At 34.8% G+C, this 23,636-nt stretch overlaps 1 protein-coding gene across 13 annotated transcripts in view; it reads left to right on the top strand.

Annotated features, from left to right (window-relative positions):
* LOC128984115 (glutamate-gated chloride channel) overlaps positions 1-23,369 on the top strand; it is a 216,133-nt gene extending 192,764 nt beyond the window's left edge. For 7 of the 13 annotated variants that reach the window (XM_054403469.1, XM_054403433.1, XM_054403439.1 and 4 more), the window contains 3 exons: positions 6,508-6,944; positions 11,928-11,984; positions 18,145-23,369. In XM_054403469.1, the coding sequence (XP_054259444.1) occupies positions 6,508-6,944; positions 11,928-11,984; positions 18,145-18,378 (728 nt within the window). In that variant the 3' untranslated portion in view covers positions 18,379-23,369. The remainder of the gene's footprint in view (positions 1-6,507; positions 6,945-11,927; positions 11,985-18,144) is intronic. The other 6 variants (XM_054403462.1, XM_054403449.1, XM_054403445.1 and 3 more) reach the window with 2 other exon arrangements.
* The last annotated feature ends 267 nt before the right edge of the window (positions 23,370-23,636 follow it).

The raw sequence follows: 23,636 nt of genomic DNA, 5'->3' as shown, positions 1-23,636 counted from the left end.
TCAGCTGTTATTGAGTGATGGTGTTATATTGTTTGCATTGAAGTTGATCCCAAAGAGCTTCGCTCGCTTTGCTCGCTCTGCTCAATCTTAATATATATATAGATATGAATTTGAACGGATGGTGTTTTTGGCTTCTAGGGACATCAAAATGAAAAAGTAAATCGGTCCCGGGTCCAAGTCTTACCATGAGACCTATGGTAATAGCTTATTCCCTATATGGGAAATTCGCTAAAAAACAACTAAGATACAAATTCAAACATCATAACCTTCTTTGAAGGTCATATTTTAATGAGTATTGGCACTTGTTGCAATGTTCTCAAGTTAATGAGCGTTTTAGTAAGCGCCCCCCCCCCCCCCCATATTCCCCTCCTCACACTGGGAATGTCGACCACGCTGGGGGCGACAACATGCGTTTTCATGATCACCATAGTGCCTATAACAACAATAAGAAATAAAATTGCGTCAGGCTTTCCATGCATACTCAACCCCCTTCAGATCCTGGGCTAATAAAGACTGGGCTAATTATGTACAAATTCTAATTATGTTCAAATTAGTAATTTCACTAATTTCAGCTATTGCCATGTTCTCTTTGGTTGGATAAAAGCTGATGCACTAAACTAATGTAATACATTATGTGATTATTTATAACTAGATAGCCTGTTGCTCAAAATCGAGCAAAACTGCAACTTGTAATAAAAAAATAAACAACAAAAACATAAACAGCAAGACCTCAATCAAAGAGTAATTCTAAAGTCTATGACTGATTATAGAAATACGACAAATATTATGTTGTAAGAAATTACTAGGTGTACAATGCAGTTGTCTGCTTGTAATATTGAGCGGAGCTAGCATATTAATCCAATACTTTTATAAAGCCCTTGCTACATCTGTTTCTCATAAATGAGATTAAATACTTGCAGCATTGACTAAGTTTACAATGTCAATTTATATTTGGTTCACATAAATGGAATGTCTATTTGCAGTATTCAAAGTCAATTATAAGTCTGGTTCACGTAAATGCAGGAACCAAAGTCTATGTTTCATCTGTATGTTGTCTGATTGCAGTATCCAATGTCAATGATACATTTTGTTCTCATAAATAAAACGCCTGTTTGCAGTATTCAAAGTCAATGGTACACCTGGTTCACTTAAATGGAATGACTATTTACAGGTTCTAATATTATGAGTGGTACGTCTGGTTCATGTAGACGGATTGTTTACTTGCAGTATCCAAACTTATTCGTACATTTGGTTCACGTAAATGAATTGTCTACTTTCAGTATCCTAAATCAATGGCACACCTGCTTCACATAAATGGGAAATCTACTTGCAGTATCCAAAGTCAATGGTCCATTTTTTTTCACATAAATAAGATGCCTATTTGCAGTATCCAAAGTCAATGGTCCATTTGTTTCACATGAATAAGATGCCTATTTGCAGTATCCAAAGTAAATGGTAGGCTTACTTCTGGATCACTTGGAATGTCTATTTGCAGTATTCAAAGCCAATGATACGTCGGGTTCACGTAAAGAAATCGTTTACTTGCAGTATCCAAACTCATAATGTCACATTTGGTTAACGTAAATTAATTGTGTAGCCTACTTGCAGGATCCAAAGCAATAGTTCATTTGATTCACATAAACGGAGTGCCTATTTGCAGTATTCAAAGTCCTTTATAATCTGGTACGTAGGTTCACAACAATGGAATGTCTATACTTGCAGTATCCAAACTCAGTGTTTTTTTTTGTTCACATTTTAATGGAATTCCTAGTTGCAGTACCAGTACCTATTCAAAGTCTGCATTATTGAATCGTACGTCCAATTCACATAAATGGAAAGTCTACTTGCAGTATTCAAACTCAATTGTAGACATTTATTTGGTTCACATTTATTTGTCTATTTGGATTATTTAAATTCAATGGTTCATCAGCCTTATTACCGACGACCATAATAAATTATTGCATAATGCTTATTCATTTTTTGTAGTAAATTATATGCTCAATGATATCAATCAGATTGCTCTTCCCTTTTTCTGTGTACGGTATTTGAAATGTGCTATTTAGATGATTCGTTGACTAACATATGTTGCAACTCTTGTTTACCTTTTTATTGTTATCTCGCAAATAATGGCATGGCAACCAATTAACCCATAAGGCCCATGTTAAATTTCCAAAAGTTTAAATTCACGTAGGGAAAAGCCCCGTGGTCCGATTTTTACCATTTAAGATTTATACCTTCCCATGGTTGGGTACTATGGTTGTGTTAAATTTCGTGCAGATCGCTTCAGCCGTTCAGGAGGAGTATTTGTAAAACAAAAGCAGGAGTGTAGTACAGGGTGATTACTGGGAAACGCATGTTTTTGACTTTCATAGTACACAAGGAATATCGTTCGGCGACGGCCGGAAGTTGTTGCGATGTGTAGGGGGAAGTGTGCATTTTCAATTTTTGCCAAGATGTGGGACCTTGAGCATCGTATGTTTGTCATGCGACGATATTACGCAAATGGTGATTTAGTCACTCAGACTCAGCGAGACTTTCATACACATTTTAACATTGCACGGTATGGCGCTACCCCTGATCGTAACACGATATTGCGTTGGATACATAATGTAAAACTCAATTAGATCTCTGCTTAAGAGAAACCCTCCTGGACTGGCAAGGACAGTTAGTACCCCTGAGACAGTTGAAAGAGTGCGCCTTGCAACAGCTCAGAGTCCTAGCCGCGACGGCAGAGCAGTGACAGTGAATCCACAACGGTACCTACGTTGACAAGTTGGAAGAATATTTCTTGCCGGAACTGCGCCATCAACGTGTCGAGATACGTAATGACGTATGGTTCCAACAAGATGGGGCAACAGTCCATACAGCTCGCATTAGAATGGAATTCCTTCGGCGAACATTACCTAAAACCCACGTTTTGGTGGTGTCACTTGGCCGAGCGCTCACCAGGTCTTAAAATTCCAGATTTCTTTCTATGGGGATTTTTTAAATCTAGAGTTTACATAAACAAACCAAAAACAATACAGGATCTTAAAGAAGCTATTCGCCAGGAAATCAACGCCATTCCTAGAGATATGTTAGCAAATTCCGTAGAAAGTTTTAAGGAACGCCTTCAACGCTGTATTAAAGCAGAAGGCGACCCGTAAAATTATCAATGTTCTCTAACCACCACGTTAGAAATGTAATTTTTAAATGCTAAATTGCAAGTAATTTTATTCTGAAATTGCATATTGTGTACACTGTTTTTCCACTCATAAATACATTTTTTGCTCTGAATTACCTGAGTACTCGTTATTTGAAAAACATGCGTTTCTCGGTAATCACCCTGTATAAGAGCTTCGCTCGCTTCGCTTCGCTCCGCTCAATAAAACTAACCTACAATATTTAATATAGATCCGCTCTCATACTGCTTTGGTCATCTCTTATGTATTGTAGGTACCCCCACTATGAGAACGAAGATGTCAACCACACACTGTAAAGTGAGCTTTTCCGACCTAATGAAACCAGTTCGACACGTAATATAGCACTGTTAAATTACTTCTGCGATAGGTTCTGTTTTAGGCGTGTTTAAATTAGGGGCCCCAACCAAAGTGTCCAGTTGGGAACATTGGAGGGCAAGCAAGTGTATCTAACGACGGATCTAGAACGGATTCGCGTTTAACATTATTAGTTTTTGGAAAAAAAGAAACTAAGATTTATTTTGTCTGGTGGTACTCTGTTTTCAGCTTTAAAAATAGCGGTGACATTTATACAGGTCGCATCATTGTAGCGAGGAAAGCCAATTATTTTGTCTCTTATTATGTACATAAGAATCTCCCTCAACTCCTCGGAGCTCTCGTCCCTACACATTTCTGCCACAGTTTAAAAGATTGGGCAAATGGGTTGGCAATGTGACCCTATTTCCCACATATTTTATCATTGAATCTTTCCTTTCAAGTGTCATGGATCTTGAAATTGTAGATCCCCTGTATGATCCTCTCATCTAAATGAGCTTCAGAGCTGACCATGGCAAAGGCGGAATTGAATTGACAAATTTTACTCTAATAATTTTTAGATCCAAGCCTCACAGCCCTGATTTCAGATTGGGAGTTTCCAATAAGTTCCTGAAAGTAGGTATGGTGAATTCCGCAAATGAGGTAAATGGTTCTCTCGTTTATGGCACCAAAGAGTAATTGAACTGTATCGGCCAAACTCTTTTTTTTTTTTTTGCTTAAAATGTAAGCCACCACAATGTAAACATTTAACGTTCATTTGTCAAGGTTAGATGTATCCCACACGATGGTTGCCACTCTGTAATCTTCAAATGATACATTGGGAGATTGATGCAAGCGGCTACGTCCGCGTTTCCTCCAGCCACTCAAAGTCTTCGTCTTACATTATTTTAAATTAAGATGAATTACGAAAGTTAACAAAGCAACAGAAAACACTACAACGGAATTGTTATACACGTTGTAAATTACATGATAATGTGATGTAACTGCACTGGAAATAATCACTTTCAAACATTCATTTCATCACACCAAACTGTAACCAAAACTACACGATTATTCAGTAAAATATGATGTAAGGTAAATACATTCAACTATTTACAAACAATTTGTTGTCAAGTCTTGATACGAAACTCTTTATTTAAGAAACATTTATAGTTAACAGATGTTTAGATAAAAATATAGAAAAATATAGAATTCCGGCTTTGCTCTGGAATAAATAAGTCCTGCAGTCTATGGTCAAACTTAAAAATTTTAAGAATTATATTTATTCTTAAACACTTTGTTGTCTAGTATTGATAGGATGCTCTTCATTATGAACCAGACTTAGTTAACAGATTGAAACAAAATATAAATTCAAGCTTTGCTCTGTAAGTTTTAAGTCCTGCAGTCTGTGGTTAACCTTAAAAACTATTTCAAACTACGTCCATATGTTATTTGTAAACAAAGGGAAATGAGTTTAATCAAATGTCAACAGATGGCGCCGCCTTCCAAACTTTAGCCCTTAACTGTACTTAAGTGATGCCCTTTCTTAATATTCTGAGACGTATTTGCACATCTACATGAAAATACCTTTAATTTGACACCTCAAACGTTAAAATCCATCAAGCAGTTATCGAGCTATGACTGTGAAAAGAAAACCGCTTGCGTATTCATATATAGATTTGAAACAAACATTTTTGATATGATTTTATTTGACCCTCCTATTTTACCACTGTGATACAAATTTCATGTTTTCTTCCTATCCCTGAAATTGGCAATTGGTTAAATAAAGACTTTTAACAGTACATAGTAAAATTATGTGTAGATTTTTTTATGATAACACTAGCTGTAACCGTGGGCTTTGCCCCGTTTAACTTCATAAGTGAGCTCGTTCGCATGGCTCAATCACGTCCTGGTTGAAGTCCTTTCGCTACGCTCACTCACCTTTTGGTTGCAAATTAGCTGTTGTCATAAATGTAAAAGAAATAATAGTGCTGCACCCTGTTGGTAATCCTTGTAACTTTAATGCTATTGAACATCATAGTACAGAACCAACTTGTTTAATTGAAACAGCTGTTAAGATTCATTAATTCCATTTAAATATGAGTACTCATAAGGTTAACATGGGAAACTCCAGAGCCACTGGGGCGGAGCCCAGAGGTCGGAGGGTAAAATCCTTTCTTAGCCAACTAAACAATATCGATATTATAGTCTACTACCCAAAAGGAAGATGCCTGCCAAGTTTCAGGTTCCTAGGTCTTATGGTTTCCGAGATTTCGTGATTTGGCCTACTTACTTGTGCAGTAATACTTATGCAAAATTAGTTAATTATATTTACATGAAAGTCCATGGAGTAATTGATATCATTGTTTCATTCTAATTAGATTTGAAGTAAACAAGGATCCTTGGAATTTCATCAACTAAAGATGAAAAGTCTGTGTTTATTTAATTATTTCACAATAAATTGATACAAAGAACAGATAAATGAGTGTACCATGCGTATCATCCTTTATCATCTACATATGTATCATCCTTGGTTTGATGCGTTCCAATAGAATATTTCTCCAAATTTTATTTTCTTTGGAATTATTGAGGGTCTTAGGCAGATATAGGCATAGGGGGGCATGTTTTAGGAATTTCTATTAAAAATACAATATTTTAGCTTATTTTTAGACTTCATAGTGCTGATATATTGTGCATGCCCCCCCCCCCCCCCAGAAATGTTGGTCATGGGAGGACTATTTTAAGATACACTGTAAAAAAATTTTACTTAGGCCTAAACCAAAAAAGCCATTTATATAGTCTAATATTTATGCAGTATTGCAGTAAGTCTGTTGAAACGAGATAACTTCACAATTTATTTCTTAGACTATCAAACTTTTCATATATATTTGTACAGTGTGGGCATGAAAGCTTGCCCATTAAATTTTAATTATTAGTTTAAATTAGCTACTTTCAAAACCATACAACAGAATGTAACATTTAAACATCTTTAAAGATATGAAAACCATTAGCTTCAACCTATGGATGTTTACAGGTGAATACAGTTGCCTAAAGGTGGACTTGTTATTCAAGAGAGAGTTCAGCTACTACCTGATACAGATCTACATCCCCTGCTGCATGTTGGTGATAGTATCCTGGGTGTCGTTCTGGCTAGACCAGAGCGCTGTACCTGCGAGAGTGTCCCTAGGAGTCACCACACTGCTGACAATGGCCACTCAGACGTCCGGCATCAACGCCTCCTTGCCTCCCGTCTCCTACACCAAGGCCATTGATGTCTGGACCGGAGTTTGCTTGACATTTGTGTTTGGAGCGCTGTTAGAGTTTGCCCTGGTGAACTACGCTTCCAGGTCTGACATGCACCGGGACAACATTACAAAGCAGCGTCGAGCGTGCGAGATGGAACACGCCACCAACGCTCAGTTGGATGCGGCGGCTGACCTCCTGGAGGACGGAGGAGCCACTTTTGCTATGGTCAGTATCATTCCTAAAAACTGTGTGATCGCTATAACTTCCACAAAATATACCTAACACATTTTTATATTTACTATCTTTAGAATCAAGAAATTTAACAAAGTTTCAGAGTTTTTCTTAAGAAGATTTAGATATTTTTGCTATGTGATTTTAAAAAAGGTAGTTAATACACTCATGGTTTTTATTTAATAAAAAAAAACATAAAAAAGTTATAGATAGTAATGTGAATTATGTTACTTCTATTTTGTTTCTCTAATACCAAATAAATTTGATAAATCCAGGTATTAGTTTTGTAACAAAATGTACCATAAAAATGCAATACAGTTTTCTTTGTCAAAGGCAACCAGGCTACTCTTTCAGCATAGCAGTCTATGGGATTATTAAATTGCATGCATGGCCTTCATTTCAGACAGTTAATGAACAATTTGAGTGGGTTACAGCATGTTTGTGTGGAAAATAATTGTTTTAAGTATTCAATCATTTAAAAGAAGTGTGCAGACATACTGGGACATATTTGTTTAGGCTTGAATTGTAGATGATAATTCCTACTGATGTTCTGTAATGAGTTCAAGGAGTTGTTAGGACAAGTTTACAATGTTTTTGTCAGATATACTGTAGGGATAATTAAATTTGCTGAAAGCTGTATATCTCTATGTTTTAAAGACTATTTGACATCAAACTCTGAAATAATTTATTTATAATAATAATGACTGCCTTATGGATGGTCTCTACCTTACCTCAGTGCTGGGACAGAGTAAGTTGTATACACAATTACTTATAGATTTGGTGTTCCATCAAAGATCTTTAAACATCAAAGTTAAGTGGAAATCTCTAGACTTAATTTCAAGTATTCTCCTATTTAAAAGTGGTTCTTTCCACTAAAATTCTATATATGAAGTGATATAATGTTGACCAGAAAGAGTCGATTCGAGTACAGATATTGTTGGGAAACTTCCATCATCAAACTAGAAACCTCTGCTGCTTTTATCAATCTGTACTTAAAAAAAAAAAACTATTAAATTAGAGTAACCAAACTTTTACTTAAATCTATGTGAGTATACCTAAAAAGAACGACTGAAAGCTATAGCTGACATGTGCTAAACTCGGGCTTGGGGTTGATCAGTATTGCTAGTGGCAGACAGCTAGGTCTGCCTAGCCCAGAGTACCAAATTTAAAGAGCCGTGAAATTTCCAAAAAAGTTTGATTTACAATGTTCTTGTAATTAGTTTTTAGTTGCAAAAAAAACATATAAAACACACTAATTTCAGTAAGTATTTTATCGCCCAAGGTTAGGTACCGGGGGGAGGGACCTCTCTTTCCCTACACTATTCGCTGTTATTCTCCCTAAACAAGAGCTTGTGTGCAACTCATCAAGAGGTCACTCTTCTGTGGCCCACCTTGGGTTTGGTTCAAGTTAATGGGATGGGTGGATTCTTGAGAGTTGCACCTCAAATCACACAGTTTTACTACTTTTGCTTTTCCTTTCCGAGTTTGTATCCACTTAAAACTTGTGTTAAATGAATTTGGGTTTGTATGTGAGATATAAGGGGAAAATAATAACAACACAAATGCAAATAAATTATAAAATAATTCCTAAAGATATAAGGGTTGGTTACATTATTAACTTAATGTGTTTATTTATCTATTTGCTTTTGATAAATTAAAGCCTCCATCGAGCTCACATTGTATCGAAGTAAGCTAGTTCAAATCTGAGACCAACATTGTGTTCTTTAGTTCATCCACTCTAGCTTGTTCCAAGCCTAACGGTTGATCAGTCTCCTCTTTCTCAACACTGTGGAAGAAAATTGACGGTCCTGCTAAGTTGTAATCACGTTCTGTGATTGAATTTCTGTTGGAAGGGGATTTATCCCTAGACAGATGTGTATTCAGATTCAGTCAAGTGTTCTGACAAAGAAAATATGCATTAATGATATTGTAGAAGCTAATACGTTTTTTTTTTTTTTTTTTTTTTTTTTTAAAGGAGTCAACAGTGTGTATTTATCAGTTTCCATCAAGACAAAGATATAATTTGTGGAAACTTTGCTTGCTATTCAATGTGCTTCAAACTTTCAGGACTGAACGTAGTTCTTTCTTATAATGACAACCCCTACATATTAGTTCGTAAATCTCTCTTATTCAGTCACACCGTGATCCGCATGCAATATTCCCCTAATTTTGATAACTGCTTAACCCTCTAGGTGTCGCATTGACAACCTCCAAATGTCACGAGTATTTAGGCACTTTTGCCGAGTTTTATGTAAACATCCATAAACACTTTTACTGAACACATATATATGTAAACATGTATATTTTCTTAAACTACATAAAATAGGCTATCTTTAAACATGTAGTATAATACCAGGTTACAAGACTGAATTCCGATATGGGTTCAAATCCAGGAGATGCACAAATGTTGTTTCTATTTCTGAGTAACCAGACATTGTGGTAAAACACCAACAGTCACTAACTAAAAAACTATTTTATACATTTTATTCTAAATTCAATGAGGAAAAAGAAAATACGAGGGTCGTTCCAAAAGTAAGTTACACTTTTCTATAAAATCCGTGCGGTATGAGGGAGAAGTCTGGGAGTAGCAGGGAATTAGCGTCTGGGTGTTGTGGCAGCACTGCAACGTGCCCAAGGCTGGGCGTGGCTCACTACGCCAGTCAGGCGCTAGCCATCATGGAGTTACCACTGGTTCCTGCCGCCGATTGTGAAGTGCGTGCTGTCATTCATTTTTTTACCGCTAAAAATAAAAATGCGACTGAGATTCATCGCGAACTTAGTAGTGTGTACGGTGATGACGTTATGTCTAGGCCTATGGTTCATCGTTGGCACCAGTCATTCATTGATGGACGGACAACGACACATGATGAAGAAAGAAGTGGCCGACCTTCAACTTCCCGAGTTGCGAGCATTGCCGAAGACGTCCGAAGGGTCATTGACACTGATCGCCGCCTTACACTTGATGACATCCTTACTGAACTGCCTCCAAATGTTGAAATAAGCTGTACTTCACTTCATCGAATAATTACTGAAGATCTAAGCCTCTCAAAAGTCTGCGCAAGATGGGTTCCACGCTTGCTCACAGAACAACACAAGGAGCAGAGAGTTGATGCAGCATTGCAATTTCAGCAATTTTTCGATGATGAAGGGGATGGTTTATTTGATCGAAGAGTGACCAGAGATGAAACATGGATTCATAATTGGACTCCCAAAACAAAAAAACAGAGCATGGTGTGGAAAGCAAAAGATGAGGCTGCACCAAAAAAAGCAAAAGTCGTGCAATCTGCAGGAAAAGTTTTGGCAACTGTCTTTTGGGATTCAAAGGATGTGTTACTGATTGACTATCTGCCTCATGGGACCACGATTACCGCAGAACGTTATTGTGAGGTGTTAAAAAACTTACGAAGGGCAATACAGAACAAAAGAAGAGGGAAGTTGACAAAAAAGTTTTTTTGTCCCACGACAACGCTCGCCCACATGCTGCCAGACGAACACAAGACCTGCTTGAAGAGTTTCGGTCGGATGTTTTTGGACATCCGCCTTATTCCCCTGACCTCGCACCAAGCGACTATCATCTCTTTCCACAGCTGAAGCAACATCTTGGGGGAAAACGCTTTGCAAACAACGAAGATCTAAAGCAAGAAGTTGAAAGTTGGCTAAACAGTATGGCGGCAGATTGGTATGAAGCAAGGTTTTTTAATAAAACTTTTGCCAAGGTACCAAAAATGCATTGAAAACCAAGGCAACTATGTAGAAAAATAGGTTTTGAGTGTAGCTTTAAAAATATATCCTTTACAAAGTTTTTCTGGAGTTTTTTATTACCTTTTTAAAAGAGTGTAACTTACTTTTGGAACAACCCTCGTATATAGTTATATAGTATTTATTTGAAAAATGATTACTAAACTTTATAAAAAACAAAGATATGAACACCAAAACAATAGCACTATGACAACCATAGATAAAAACAAACAAGCAGGAAAACAAACACAGGGAAAAAGAAATAGTTCACCAAACGGCTATCTTCATTGGTTGTCATGAAGCCCAGAATCTGCTGAATACGGTATGCATCGTCACCGGAAACATTCAATAGTAGGCAATTATATTAAAAAAATACAGGAAAAAATTTAAAAGCCTTCAACGTCACCGTGATTGGCGACTGACACTTGCGGCAAAAACAAAGTCAGTGTAATTCCGGTGATTGACGGTGATTGAGGATTGAAATGAGAATGATGAACAACACTAGTTGGCCGACACCATGGAAAACCTCATGTATATTGACTACCTACGAACTCCCTCCATCTCTTGCACTATGTTTAAATACTTAACTCCATTCAGGTCCAACAAATGGCGATGGATTTCATTAATGGTTGATCACAGAATTCGGCAGGAGCTTACATTTTCTTTCACTATGTTTTCAACTATGACGAGACCAATCGGGGACTGGCTAGAAAGAGTAACTAACAGTATTGAATGAAGTAAGGAATTTTGTGAACTAGCTTGCTTGGCTGCGACAGATGAGCTTAATTAAAACTTCAATGACAACCTTCGTTGTTTAAATTTAATTATGTACTCATATGATTTACTTTCTAGTAATTAACAATATGACATAACAAACTAAATTATTTTCAAAGTGTTCAAATTCCTTTATCCAAGCCATATCTGTTTACCATCTTCACAGTTAGTAGTTTATTGACTACAAACTACAACTAACTGTATTCAATCTCAGATTTAGTTTTAATCATTATTCTTATTAGTTAATCTATCCCTCCTGTATGGACATCCCCTATGACAGAGTGATGGTGCACGCACACATTGGATATTGCATTCCTCTTTTATATGCCTTAAATAATTAGGAAAATACCATGCAGTTATCGATTTTAAATCTGTAATAATGAATAGTTATACTGTACTATGAATGAAGCAAAATTTATAGTTTACTAAACATCTCCCCTTTGAGACAGTCTTTCACTGTTGCAGTGTTTCCCGTCCACTCAATTTCGGCTCTGCTCTTTCGCCCCGATGTCTGAAATAGAGGTACTTATTTAACACTCTGAAATACATAATCAGTTTTCATATGCTTTTTAGCTAAATAAAGTAGTCAAAATTATTTAATATGCAATATAACATTTTTATAGTGCCTCAAATTAGTTCCAAATAGATATTGATATTTTTTTATGAAACAATCAAAAAGCAAATTCAAAATATATTGATTTGTTTTTACCAATGGAATTAAAGTTGTTAAGTAAATTATAGTTTTTTCAGAACTTTATTTAGAAGACTATAATAACCAAATAAATAATATTATAATCAAGGGTTTTTCTTGTCTTTTTCTGATTAAATGTGAAATTATTACTTGGGGTACCTTCTACTTGCCTTGATGATACTGTAGTGCTTGCTTAGGCAGGATCAATATGAAGTTAGATCCTGTGATACTCTTAATCACTACTCAAATAAAATAATAAATTAAATTAAAATTAAAGACATAGCGTTTAAACTTAACCACATTAGGTATTATAGAATGGTTGATTGATGTGAAACCGCTAAAATAAAAAATGTGATAAAAACGTCATCCAACTATATTAAATATGTGGATTTACATAAAATTGTAGTTATTTACAACATTATTTATATTTGAAGGATTATTGTCAGGTTATCTTAATTTCATTTCATCGCAGGGTCATTATAAAACTGGCTTGATTGTATTTGCATCTTCTCCTTATTATTATGCAGGGGCAATCGCCAAGGAGCACGGGAACCCTTAATTTTTTTTTTTTTTTTACTTAAAATAATTTTTTCCAATTGAGATATTCAATATTTAGTCATAATCACGGGGGAGAATGATTATGTCTTTGTTATTTTAGAAGATGCTTTCAATTTAATCACGTTATGGTAAAGAGGATGATTTTGGTTGTAATAGTGGTATTTTATAATAATAAGCTTTGCCAAAGCGAGGCTTTTTGATTGTATTTGTGTGTTTTTACTAGGGATGGTCGGGATTCAATTTTTAGTTTGGGACAGGTTTTTTCCTGTGCATAAAAAGAAAGTCTTGAGTATTGCAGTTACCAAAAAAGACAAAAAAATCAATTTTTACCATTTGTGGCACTGATTTACAAAAACCAAAAAATGGGTAAAAACTTACAGGTTCGCAGTCGAAATGACTCCCGGTGACGGGTGCGATCATCAAAATGATTCGTGGTCACGGCGTGATTGTCAGAATGACTCACGAAAGCAGCGTCATCAGCAAAATCGCAGACAATTGAATCAAATCCCGTCCGGAAATATTCCCGAATCAAATGTAATCCTGTTCCAAAAATTGGGAATATTTTTTCACAAAATTTTGCCCTAGTTTTTACGCCAGTGGCATTTTTAACGTTTTGAAAGTGAACGGTCCAAACCCTGGTCTTGTTACTATCTAACGTTGACCTTTTTGTTAGATAGCATCATTAATTCATAGCCCAATGACAAATGGCATCTGGGTCTGGAAACGATCTTGCTTGGATTCGAACCAGCAACCTTCAGATTTTAAGGCAAGCACTATAACCCAGACTAACCCAGACAGCTTGTAAAGTTATGTTTTTGCTACAAACCTGTGAAACTGTAAGAATGTTTTTGAAATCACAAAAAAATTTTCATATATTTTTCAATTGCTGGACACGATCGTGATGTCTTCAGGCTTGGAGAAGATGTTTTCAAATTTGTCATGATCACAGGAGATGTTTAGTTTTTGCCGGCATTGTGGGAGAAGTTCAGGATATCCTCCAAAATGGGTAGGGACAATGATAATGTCTTCTCTATCCACGGGAGTTGATCACTATTTTACAGTTGTTATGGGAGACAATAGCCGAAAACCATCAAAACTTTACACTTTTTTTCATTTTTGCCAAATATTTCTTAAGGTATGCCTCTTTCAGTAAATGTTGCCCTATCCTTACTTAATTTAGATAAAATTTACTAAATTTTGAGATTTTAACGACTCCAATATGTCCGTTATCAATGAATGTACAATACTTAAAAAACTATAGAAATTTTCCAAAAAATTAAAAGATTTTTAATGATCTATTATTTTGTGTCATATTATTCTAATCCAAGAGAAAATCTATACAGAAGTAAATTAAAGATAATTTAATTAGCTTTCATTTGAGCATCAGTTGCCGTAGACCCAACGGTTCTTTCAAAAACGGTAGATACTGTAACATTGAATGTAAGAAGGGGATTTCGCAGAAATAAAAGTAAACTATCTAACACATCTGTATGGATAGTTTATTTAATAAAAAGAATAACCATACAACTTGTGACAGACAATAACCTAAGTATATTAAGAAGTATTTACATTTTTATGACTTTCGACGGCCCTGGTTCAGGAAAATGTTCAAATGGAGGAAGTGCTGCTTCGTTGCCGATGTTGGCCGGGTCGACCGATTCAAACTCAGTTGTAAGATCCTAATCCTTATCATCCATTTGGGAGTATTTGTGCATGGTTTTCCACTACATGCTTGGCAAAGAACAAAACATTTCAGCCCAGCTTTACGGCAGCTGCATCTGCCGCTGCAACCCTTTTTGCACTTACATGATTTCATTTCGAGAACAAGAACAAGAATGAATTTATTGATCTAACTTACAATCTTTCAGCGAGTTTGCATAAGCTTTCGACACAGTAAACCATAACATTCTTATAACCAAACTCCAGCTTATAGGATTCTCTGAAAATTCATTTAAATGTATGAGATCATCTTCAGGGCCGAAAGCAGTGTGTGTGTCATGACAACTTGACGTCCGACTGGAAACATGTTCCCTGTGGAGTTCCTCAGGGTTCAATTCTTGGTCCACTGCTTTTCACAATATACATAAATGACATAACTACAGTACTACACCACGTAAAGTTTCATTTTTATGCTGACGACTTGCAAATCTACTCTCATTTTAAAGTCAGTCATACGAATGAAACTATAAACTTAATGAATCAAGACATCGACAACATTGCTCACTGGGCAGCAAAGAATGGACTAAGACTCAATCCTGACAAAACAAAGCCAATCATCATAGGTCACCCACGGTTACTTAGCACACTTGATGTAGACAATTTACCAAAACTTACCGTGAATGGAACCACTTTGACATATCAATACAAAGTAAAAAGTCTTGGTTTGAAATTAAACCGTACATTAGACTGGACTGACGCACTGGACTGACGCGGTGGTAAATACTTGTAAAAGAGTATTTGCCGCCATTCACACACTGAAAAAGATGCAATGACTCCTACCGTTTCATATTAAACTCTTACTGGTCAAATCACTCGTATTTCCACACTACAACTATTGCAACACTGTGGTTAATGATATGACTGTGGCTTTGGCAACAAAATTACAATGTGTTCAAAATTACTGCATTCGATTTTTGTTCAATCTTAGACGTAACGATCATGTCACACCATCTATAAGTATAAAAGAGGATGTTTGTATATATATTTGTTTGTTTGTTTGGCAGTGATAAACTCAGACACCGCTGAACCGATTGCCACGAAACTTGGTACATACGTGTAGAATGTCATGGAATAGGTTTATACACCATCAATTTCGTGATCCGTCCAATCGGCTCCGCCCCAGTGGCTCTGGAGTTTCCCATGTTAACCTTATGAGAAATGGAATTAATGAATCTTAACAGCTGTTTCAATTAAACAAGTTGGTTCTGTTCTATGATGTTCAATAGCATTAAAGTTACAAGGATTACCAACAGGGTGCAGCACTATTATTTCTTTTACATTTATGACAACAGCTAATTTGCAACCCAAAGGTGAGTGAGCGTAGCGAACGAGCTCCAACCTAAAGGTGAGTGAGCGTAGCGAACGAACTTCAACCAGGACGTGATTGAGCCATGCGAACGAGATCATCTTGAAAATTAAGAAGTTAAACGGGGCAAAGCCCGCGGGATTATAAATAGTCAAAGGCAAGACAACGTCTGCCGGGTTCAGCTAGTATTATATTAATGAATCAATTTTGAAATTAGATGACTTCAGAAAAATCCGAATACTTTCAATTACTCATTCAGCCATTAATGTTGGAACTCCAAATTATCTAGCCGACAAGTTTGAATTTTTGCGTGAAAGAGTCGCAAGGAATATTCGCTCTGGCTCGCCCACGCTGCGTATTCCTCATCACAGGACGACTGTTTATAACAAATCTTTTGTAGTAACTGCATGCCGCCTTTGGAACTCTGTACCTTATCCCATTAAATCCTTAGAAAGCCGATCCCGACTGACGGTGGCGCTGAAAGAATATTACCTTAACCGGATGGCTGTGGCGTGGCGGGATGGCGTGCATTAGGCCTGGGTGCAGCAGAGGGTGTATGTGTGTGTGATTGTGTGTTAGGGAAATACATTTATGTAATGTTGTTACACCTATTTGTTTATTTCAATTTATTGTTTTATTTTGTTAATGTTTATCATTATTGTTAGTTTTTTAGAAGTTAACTGTAAGTTCGCCTCAATAAAGAAGGATTTTCATTTCATTTCATTATTAAACAGTTGGAAAAGGATTTGCAAGAATATTTCATGTACGAAATGGCCCCGTCCCCTTTGTCTTTGTTTACGGAGCAAGGGATGCAAAAAAGCACAAATTCCTCACTCTACTTTGCTTTCACTCCTCTCTCCAGCCACACACCAATTTAATTCTCTTACGCTAATGAGATGCCAATACATACGTTGTTTTAGATGGTAGCTATCTCCTGCACTAAAGGGTCTGGCAGCGAAAAAGTTCAGTAGCATCAGTCATCTCAGGTTACACCACCTACGTCAATAACCACTTTGTTAGCAACGTCTCAATTGTTTTTTATGGTTACCAAGCTGCAAACTTGTTTTCTTATTCGTGGTATAGGTCCTAACAACCTACTAAAAAAATAGAACTACATGACCATGTTGCATGCAAGGCCCTTTTTTAAGGTTTAACCTGAATGGACTGTTATACAATGTGGACATAATTAAAATTCCATCTCAGATAATTTGCAAATATTACACAAGTGCAAAAGATAGTATATTACGTTATTAGTCCTGAAAAGTGTTTGCCGGACGAGTGTGTGGTTGTTACCAACTAAAGGACTAAAAATCACTAGTCATAACCTCTAAGACAGGTTATGTTTTTGTTTATAACTACTCATTGCCACCCAAATACAGTATAATCAGCTGATTGGTGTCCGGTAAAACTCATTACAGTACAGTAGTACGCAATGAAACCCCATTTGATTAAGCTGGCGCCAAACAGCTGTTTTCTGGACTAAATCCTTGCGTGGGAAGTTCGTCAAAATAGTGTAGTATGGCGTAAGGTTATTTAATGACTACACTTTAGTCTTGTGAGATATAAAAGGCAGTACAGTGTGAACCAGATAATGAACTGAATGAAAAAATAGACACTCAAGGAAATGCTTTGTTCGAAACTGCAATACGCCTGGAAAAGAGCAATGACGTTTTGGGGCAAAGTACACCATAGACAACTCTCCATCCTGCAGTCTTCGCCCAGAATTAATCATGTGCGTATGCAAGTTGGCCACTGCGACAACATTATCGATCGGTTGTTAAATGTATTTTTGTGTATTGTGTAGTGACTGTTTTATGTTAATATTGAAGACGAAGCAATAGCTTATTACCTGATGATGTCACTGTGTGGACGTAACGCGTATTAATTTACAACAAACTTGGAACGCTAGAAGGTAACATTATTATTTATTAATATCTTACGCTCCAGTAGTAGGAAATGAATTCTAACTAGTTATTACCCAAGAAAGTATGTACAGGGAACCCCAATTTACAAACATTTTCATATTCATTCAAAATGTGAAATCTCCATCTTTCTGCGTATTGAGACCACCACTACTTGAGTATTGAGTGTGTCTAATTATGGAGACTGTGCTATCTTTCTGCTAAATGCTCTGTTGTATGAGATGGCTTCATAATGTTAGAGGGGCCTCCTTGACATAAAGAGATACCCAACTTATGTCACTGAGCAAGGTGTTGATCTGAAAGTGATTCACCTGACTAACTCTTTATAGGAATTGGTAGCAATCTTGACACCCATGTGACATCTCCAAAGTCTATGTCATGGAGAACTAGACTTAGTCTGGCACAGTAACTTTTTTTGTTCCAGAGGTTGAAGCAGTGTGTAATTGTATTCGCGATTGTTTGCTACAGTAATAGCCCTTGTTCCAGAAGCCCCTGGTACGGCAGCCTGGGGACTCTTTAACGTTAGAGAAGATGCATTGTCAGGTGCACATGCAGCAGCCCAAGCGACCCAGCTTCTGCCGCTCGTGGCTCTCCAAGTTTCCGACACGTTCGAAACGCATTGATGTAATCTCTCGCATCACCTTTCCTTTGGTATTCGCTCTGTTCAACATCACCTATTGGTCTACTTATCTGTTCCGAGAAGACAAAGATGGTGATTAGAGTGGTTGACTCACACGGTGGCTCAAAGGACCGGCTTTTCTACTTTTTTTATACGGTTCACACGATACAGATTGATTCACTAACCGATATCGCTTCGACCTTTTATCTTTATGACCGCTAGATCTTTAGTTCAGGAGAGAATTTGGAGCCATTTTGCCTTGAATATGGTCTGGTCCACAGATTTTAAAAATAAAAGTGTTGATTTTTTATAACTATCGAATTAAATTGATGTGTAACAATGATTGTGCAATGCCTCAACAGTGCAAAAATGTACATTTGAAATGAAAGATTCTTTGATTAAAGTAGAATCGGAGCGTTACTGTAAAATGTATTGAAATGATATTCGGATAATTAGTGGCTGTTAATGTGACAATGTGTGCGAGTAGAGTGTTGTGCATTTATGGTACTTGAGATTAACTGTTCACAATTAAAGGGCTCAATATTGTTCTGTAAAAATTACATATCTACAATAAAGAAATGTTGTCTATGGGTTAGCAGTTCCATTAGCCTATGTACTACTTTGTGTAAATAAAAATGTACAAAGCATTAGATGTAAGTAATTTGTACTGTAAAAGGTATTATCATTAAACCACAGCTATTCTGAATCATTTTCTTGAGCTATTTTCCCATGGTAACATTTCACAGGGTATTGAAGTTACTAAGGACATGAGGTAAAAACACCTCCATGTTGACCATTGTACTTGTACCTAAATTATGTAAGCTATAAAACGAATAGAGAAAAATGCCATCTTATGAAGAACATAATCTACTTTACACTTCATTGTGTCAAAGTAAATAGCCATGAGTAAACCCATTTAAACCATATTTAAGTTTAAGAAAAGATCTTAATGCTTATCCTCGATTACCTATCTGTTTTAATTGTATCATCAGCTTTTATAAAAAGTTGTGTGCAAATTATTTACTTGAATAAAAGTCAACATTTATTTGATTTGCAACTGATACAGGCATAGTGGGACTGCTTCCTTTAGCGACACAGTACAAACTACATTTTAAGAATAATGAGAACACACAGAGTTTTATTTTATTATTTAAGTATCAAAATGCTCATTTCATTCAAGCTTAATTCTAGTGTTTAATTTCTTTAAACTTGAATTGCAACATCTTAATCATTAAAAAATGTCAGTATTGTGTCTTAGTTTGATTGGTTACTCTGTTCAGATCTGAAAATGTTACTACCATGATAAAAACGTTTCACATTTTTTTGTAATTGCAAGAAATCATCAAATAAATTTGAAAAATATATAATTTTGTTTATTATTATCTGAATAACATTTGTAGTCCTATCTTAGTGAAATGAATAAGGTACCATAGTTTATTTTAATGCTAAATTTAAAAATATTGTCATGATAAATGTCAACTTGTTGATTGGAGGCCCTTGTAGAACATCTGATTGTTATACTCATGGTCTGTGCTCAAGCTAGACTGGCTGATATTTCCAACTGTACAATTTCCTTATGTCCATAATTATAACTACTGTAACTTATTGAACAAATGTGATCAAATGAAGGTGGTTGAGTTGTGTATCTGATAATGTAATAGAACGATTCTTGTTACTGTTGTATCTTTGTTTATATGAATATGTTTATACAAAAATATGTACAAATATATAAATATAAATAACTGAGCTTAAAGTAGAATGTTTAGGCTAGAGGTTATGTTCTGTTATTTCTAAGAATTATATATTTATTGTTCATGTTTTAAAAGTCTTACTAAGTTGTCTTTACATGTTAACCTAATATTAAAATTAATAAATAAAACGATAAATGGTTTCAGACAAATCTGTATTGTGCTTGTTTCTAAATTGTTATACCATTGTACCATTTAAATACATCAAAGATTCTTTTTTTAAACACATTAAAGTAGTGTGTTATTCATACTTACCAAGATTGTTGAAAATTACTCAAGTATATATATTTGCACCAGGGGATGCAATCATAAAAACCAATCAATTAAAGTCAAGCAAATTTAACTTTCAGTACAATATATCGGTTTAATATAATAAATAAAAACTATGCAGTATTAATTTGTCTCCTTAGTCAAGTATTATCAATATTACTTGCATAAATATAATATAGTAAGTTTTATATCTCTAACTGTAAAACTGACAAGATTAACTTTCTGAAATACTGGTTAGATGTATAATGAGTTTTACAAGTTCTGTTATCCTCTCACAGATAGAAAATACACTCCTGGCTGCTAGGAACCAATGTGATGTCATTGCAGCCAAATAAGAAACTTGTTCTTGTTGCTTATTTTAATGAAAATCTCTTTTGTATTTGTATTAAACTGTGTGGCAGGATAAAAAAAAATAATTTTATTGTAATTTAAACATCTACAGAATATCAGAATCAAAAGATTAACTCATGGAAAAGTAAACAAACAAACTATAAATCAATGTTGTCATATAGTTATGGCTATACCTGTTGGCGTTAAAGAAACATAATACAACTTGTCTTCTATCACCTTTTGAAATTGAGAAGTGATACGGATGATTTATAAATAAAAGCCAATTTTTTTCAATATTTGTAAGACATTTTTGAAAGAAAAAGATACATGATGAAGAGATACACACGCTTTTTAGTGTCAAAGCACATTATATATTTTACATTTAAGTTCACTGTAAAAATCTTTCATCATCTTTTTTTTACTTACATTCAGTAACAGGTATCATCAAAATTAATCCTGAATTTTAGAAAAAATAACCAGCACATTAACCAGCAGCATTATATTATTTAATATAATTTGTATGTTGTTGGTGTTGTTGGTGTTGTTTGATCAAAACCAATTATTAAAAAATCTATTCCCTGCAAATCCCTCTTTTTGACTAAGATCTGTTCATTTATTTCATTTTTGTATATTTTTAAACTTTCTTTTTTAAATGTTTCTTTTAATAATTAAAAAAAAAACATTTAAATACTGTAAAATGTATAAGTTTGCACAATCAAGCAACAAAATGTCGTTATACTCGCTCAGTTGTCAATGTGTTTATCCGCATCAATCACTCAACAATTTGCAGTAATTGTCAACTTAGAGATGTTAGCTTAGCAATAAGTTAAGTTAAGATAGAACTATCAATGGAATACCAGGGTTTATACACTCACCGTTGGACACTGATTTGTAAATACATCTACAACTATAGATTTTCCATCTCAAGTGACAGGCATTTTTATTATTGACAAAAATAGGGTCGTTGTTTTGTACTTTTATTTTTAAATGTTACACAAATGTATGTAAGATACTTCCCCGCATGAAATGTCAATAACTACTGATTAGTAAGCCACTTATAAAATGTTGCATTGTTATAGAAGTTCCATTTTATACTGTCAATAACAGGTAAAAGCACCGCCCTAGGTGTGTCAGAATTCTGACAGTGATGGCTCAAAAATTACTTATAGCTTACAGTTAAATAAAAACCTTAATGTGACTAAACTTGTTTGAGTGAAGAAGTCAGCACATGTTGTTGCGAAACAATATTAAATATTTTGCAAATGGGCTACCTACTCGTTTGTCTGTAGTTTTTTTAGGACTAAAAATGGTTTTGTATAACAAATTACCAAAAATCTTCTTTATAAGCTTACTTTATGCAAAAGTAAAGTGTTTACAGATAAATTTTAAAATGTAATGTTCCTTAAAATCTAGAAACACTAAGTCACTAAGGAAATATATGGCCGAGTTAGGGTAATCATCAGTGTATTTATTATTAAATTACTAATGTCAACATTCGTGGCCATTCTGGCTACAAAATAATTATATAAACCAAATGTACCAGAAATGTTAAATAAGTTTTGTACATTATAAGCTTTGTGTAAATTTTCAATTTAAGGAAAGTAAAATAAGCAATATGTGTTATTAGCTTATCATATGAAACCATAATTTGAACTTAATTATACAAATTTTAATAACATTTTCAATGGGTGTTGGCTTATTAGAATGAAATTTTTCAATTGACTTGCTGAAAATATAAACATTAAAACATGTTTATATTCACAAAATATTTTCAATAACTATTCAAGTCTTTGGACGCTGTATCAAATAAAGTTATTGCCTTTGATCTTATTTTGGATCAAATTGTTAGGTTTGTTTAGCTTTAGGACACAAAATCTATTTAACCAATCAGAAGGTTTGGTTTAATTAGTTACACAAGTAAGTGTCGGGATTGAACCTTTAACAAATAACCAACATTAAAATTTGATAAAAATTAAAATATAAACAATATTATATTTAATATTTATGACCATTTCATGGAAAAGAATTCTAGAAATAAAATTAACAATAATGAAATAAGTACCATACTGTGATTACTGATAATTGCTATTATTTACAAAGGAAGAGTTTATTTCAAAAGGTGGTTTTTTTAATCAATTTAAGAACTGATCTTATTCTTCCTTGTATTAAACGTGTTCTTACAAACAATAAATTTGTCTCAAACCAAGGTAAGAAAGAGATATATCTAAATTATTTGAAATTATGACTAAATATACACAATAATTATTTAGTTGAATGTGTTATTACATCCTATCTAAAATTATTTATCTTAAGTCTTCTTTTCTAAGTTAGGTCACAAATGTTGTACAATAAATGCACAAAATAACACAAGCTGATGCACCAAATCATAGTTATTTACACAGCTTTGGGGAAAACTACCTATTTCTTCTAGTTATTCTTTTGAATTGCAGTATATTTCACAGATCACTGAGTATGTTATTATTTAAATTACTTAGCTGTTATGTTTTATTTTAAATTTGACCATGTTGTTAAAAACGTTGTACATAAAATATATATAATATGTAGAAAGTGCGTTAGCTTATCAGGTTTGTATCATATTGCAAACAAATAGTCTTGGTTTTAAAATATGTATCCAAATTTTTAAGAAAAGTAATACTACAGTATCGACACTCACCGACCTCTCTTTCCAACTGATTGCGATACTACAGTATGATGTGTAAAATAAACATTACATCTTGGTGCTACTCTTGTGTTTCTCTCCCTGCTACAGTGCAGCCACATGAGCTGAGGCAATGCTTGTTTGAGAAAACCCATACTTAGCCCGTAACAAGCATGGGTTTTCACAGTTAACTTTGGAAGAAAGTGAATTTTACATCATATAACTACTAGTAGGCCTACTATAGGTTTTTTTTGTTGTTGTTGTAAAAGCAATATAAAATAAAGGAAACTCACGTTTATTACAACAACCTACAATGCCTTCAGGCAAAATAGTTAAATAAATTATTTGTATA

The sequence above is a fragment of the Macrosteles quadrilineatus genome, unplaced genomic scaffold, assembly GCF_028750875.1.
Source record: "Macrosteles quadrilineatus isolate MER2022 unplaced genomic scaffold, UCM_ALF_1.0 Scaffold_1__1_contigs__length_201487025, whole genome shotgun sequence".
NCBI lineage: Eukaryota > Metazoa > Arthropoda > Insecta > Hemiptera > Cicadellidae > Macrosteles > Macrosteles quadrilineatus.
Note: the sequence above shows the minus strand (reverse complement) of the source record. Positions and strands in the feature narration are given on the sequence as shown.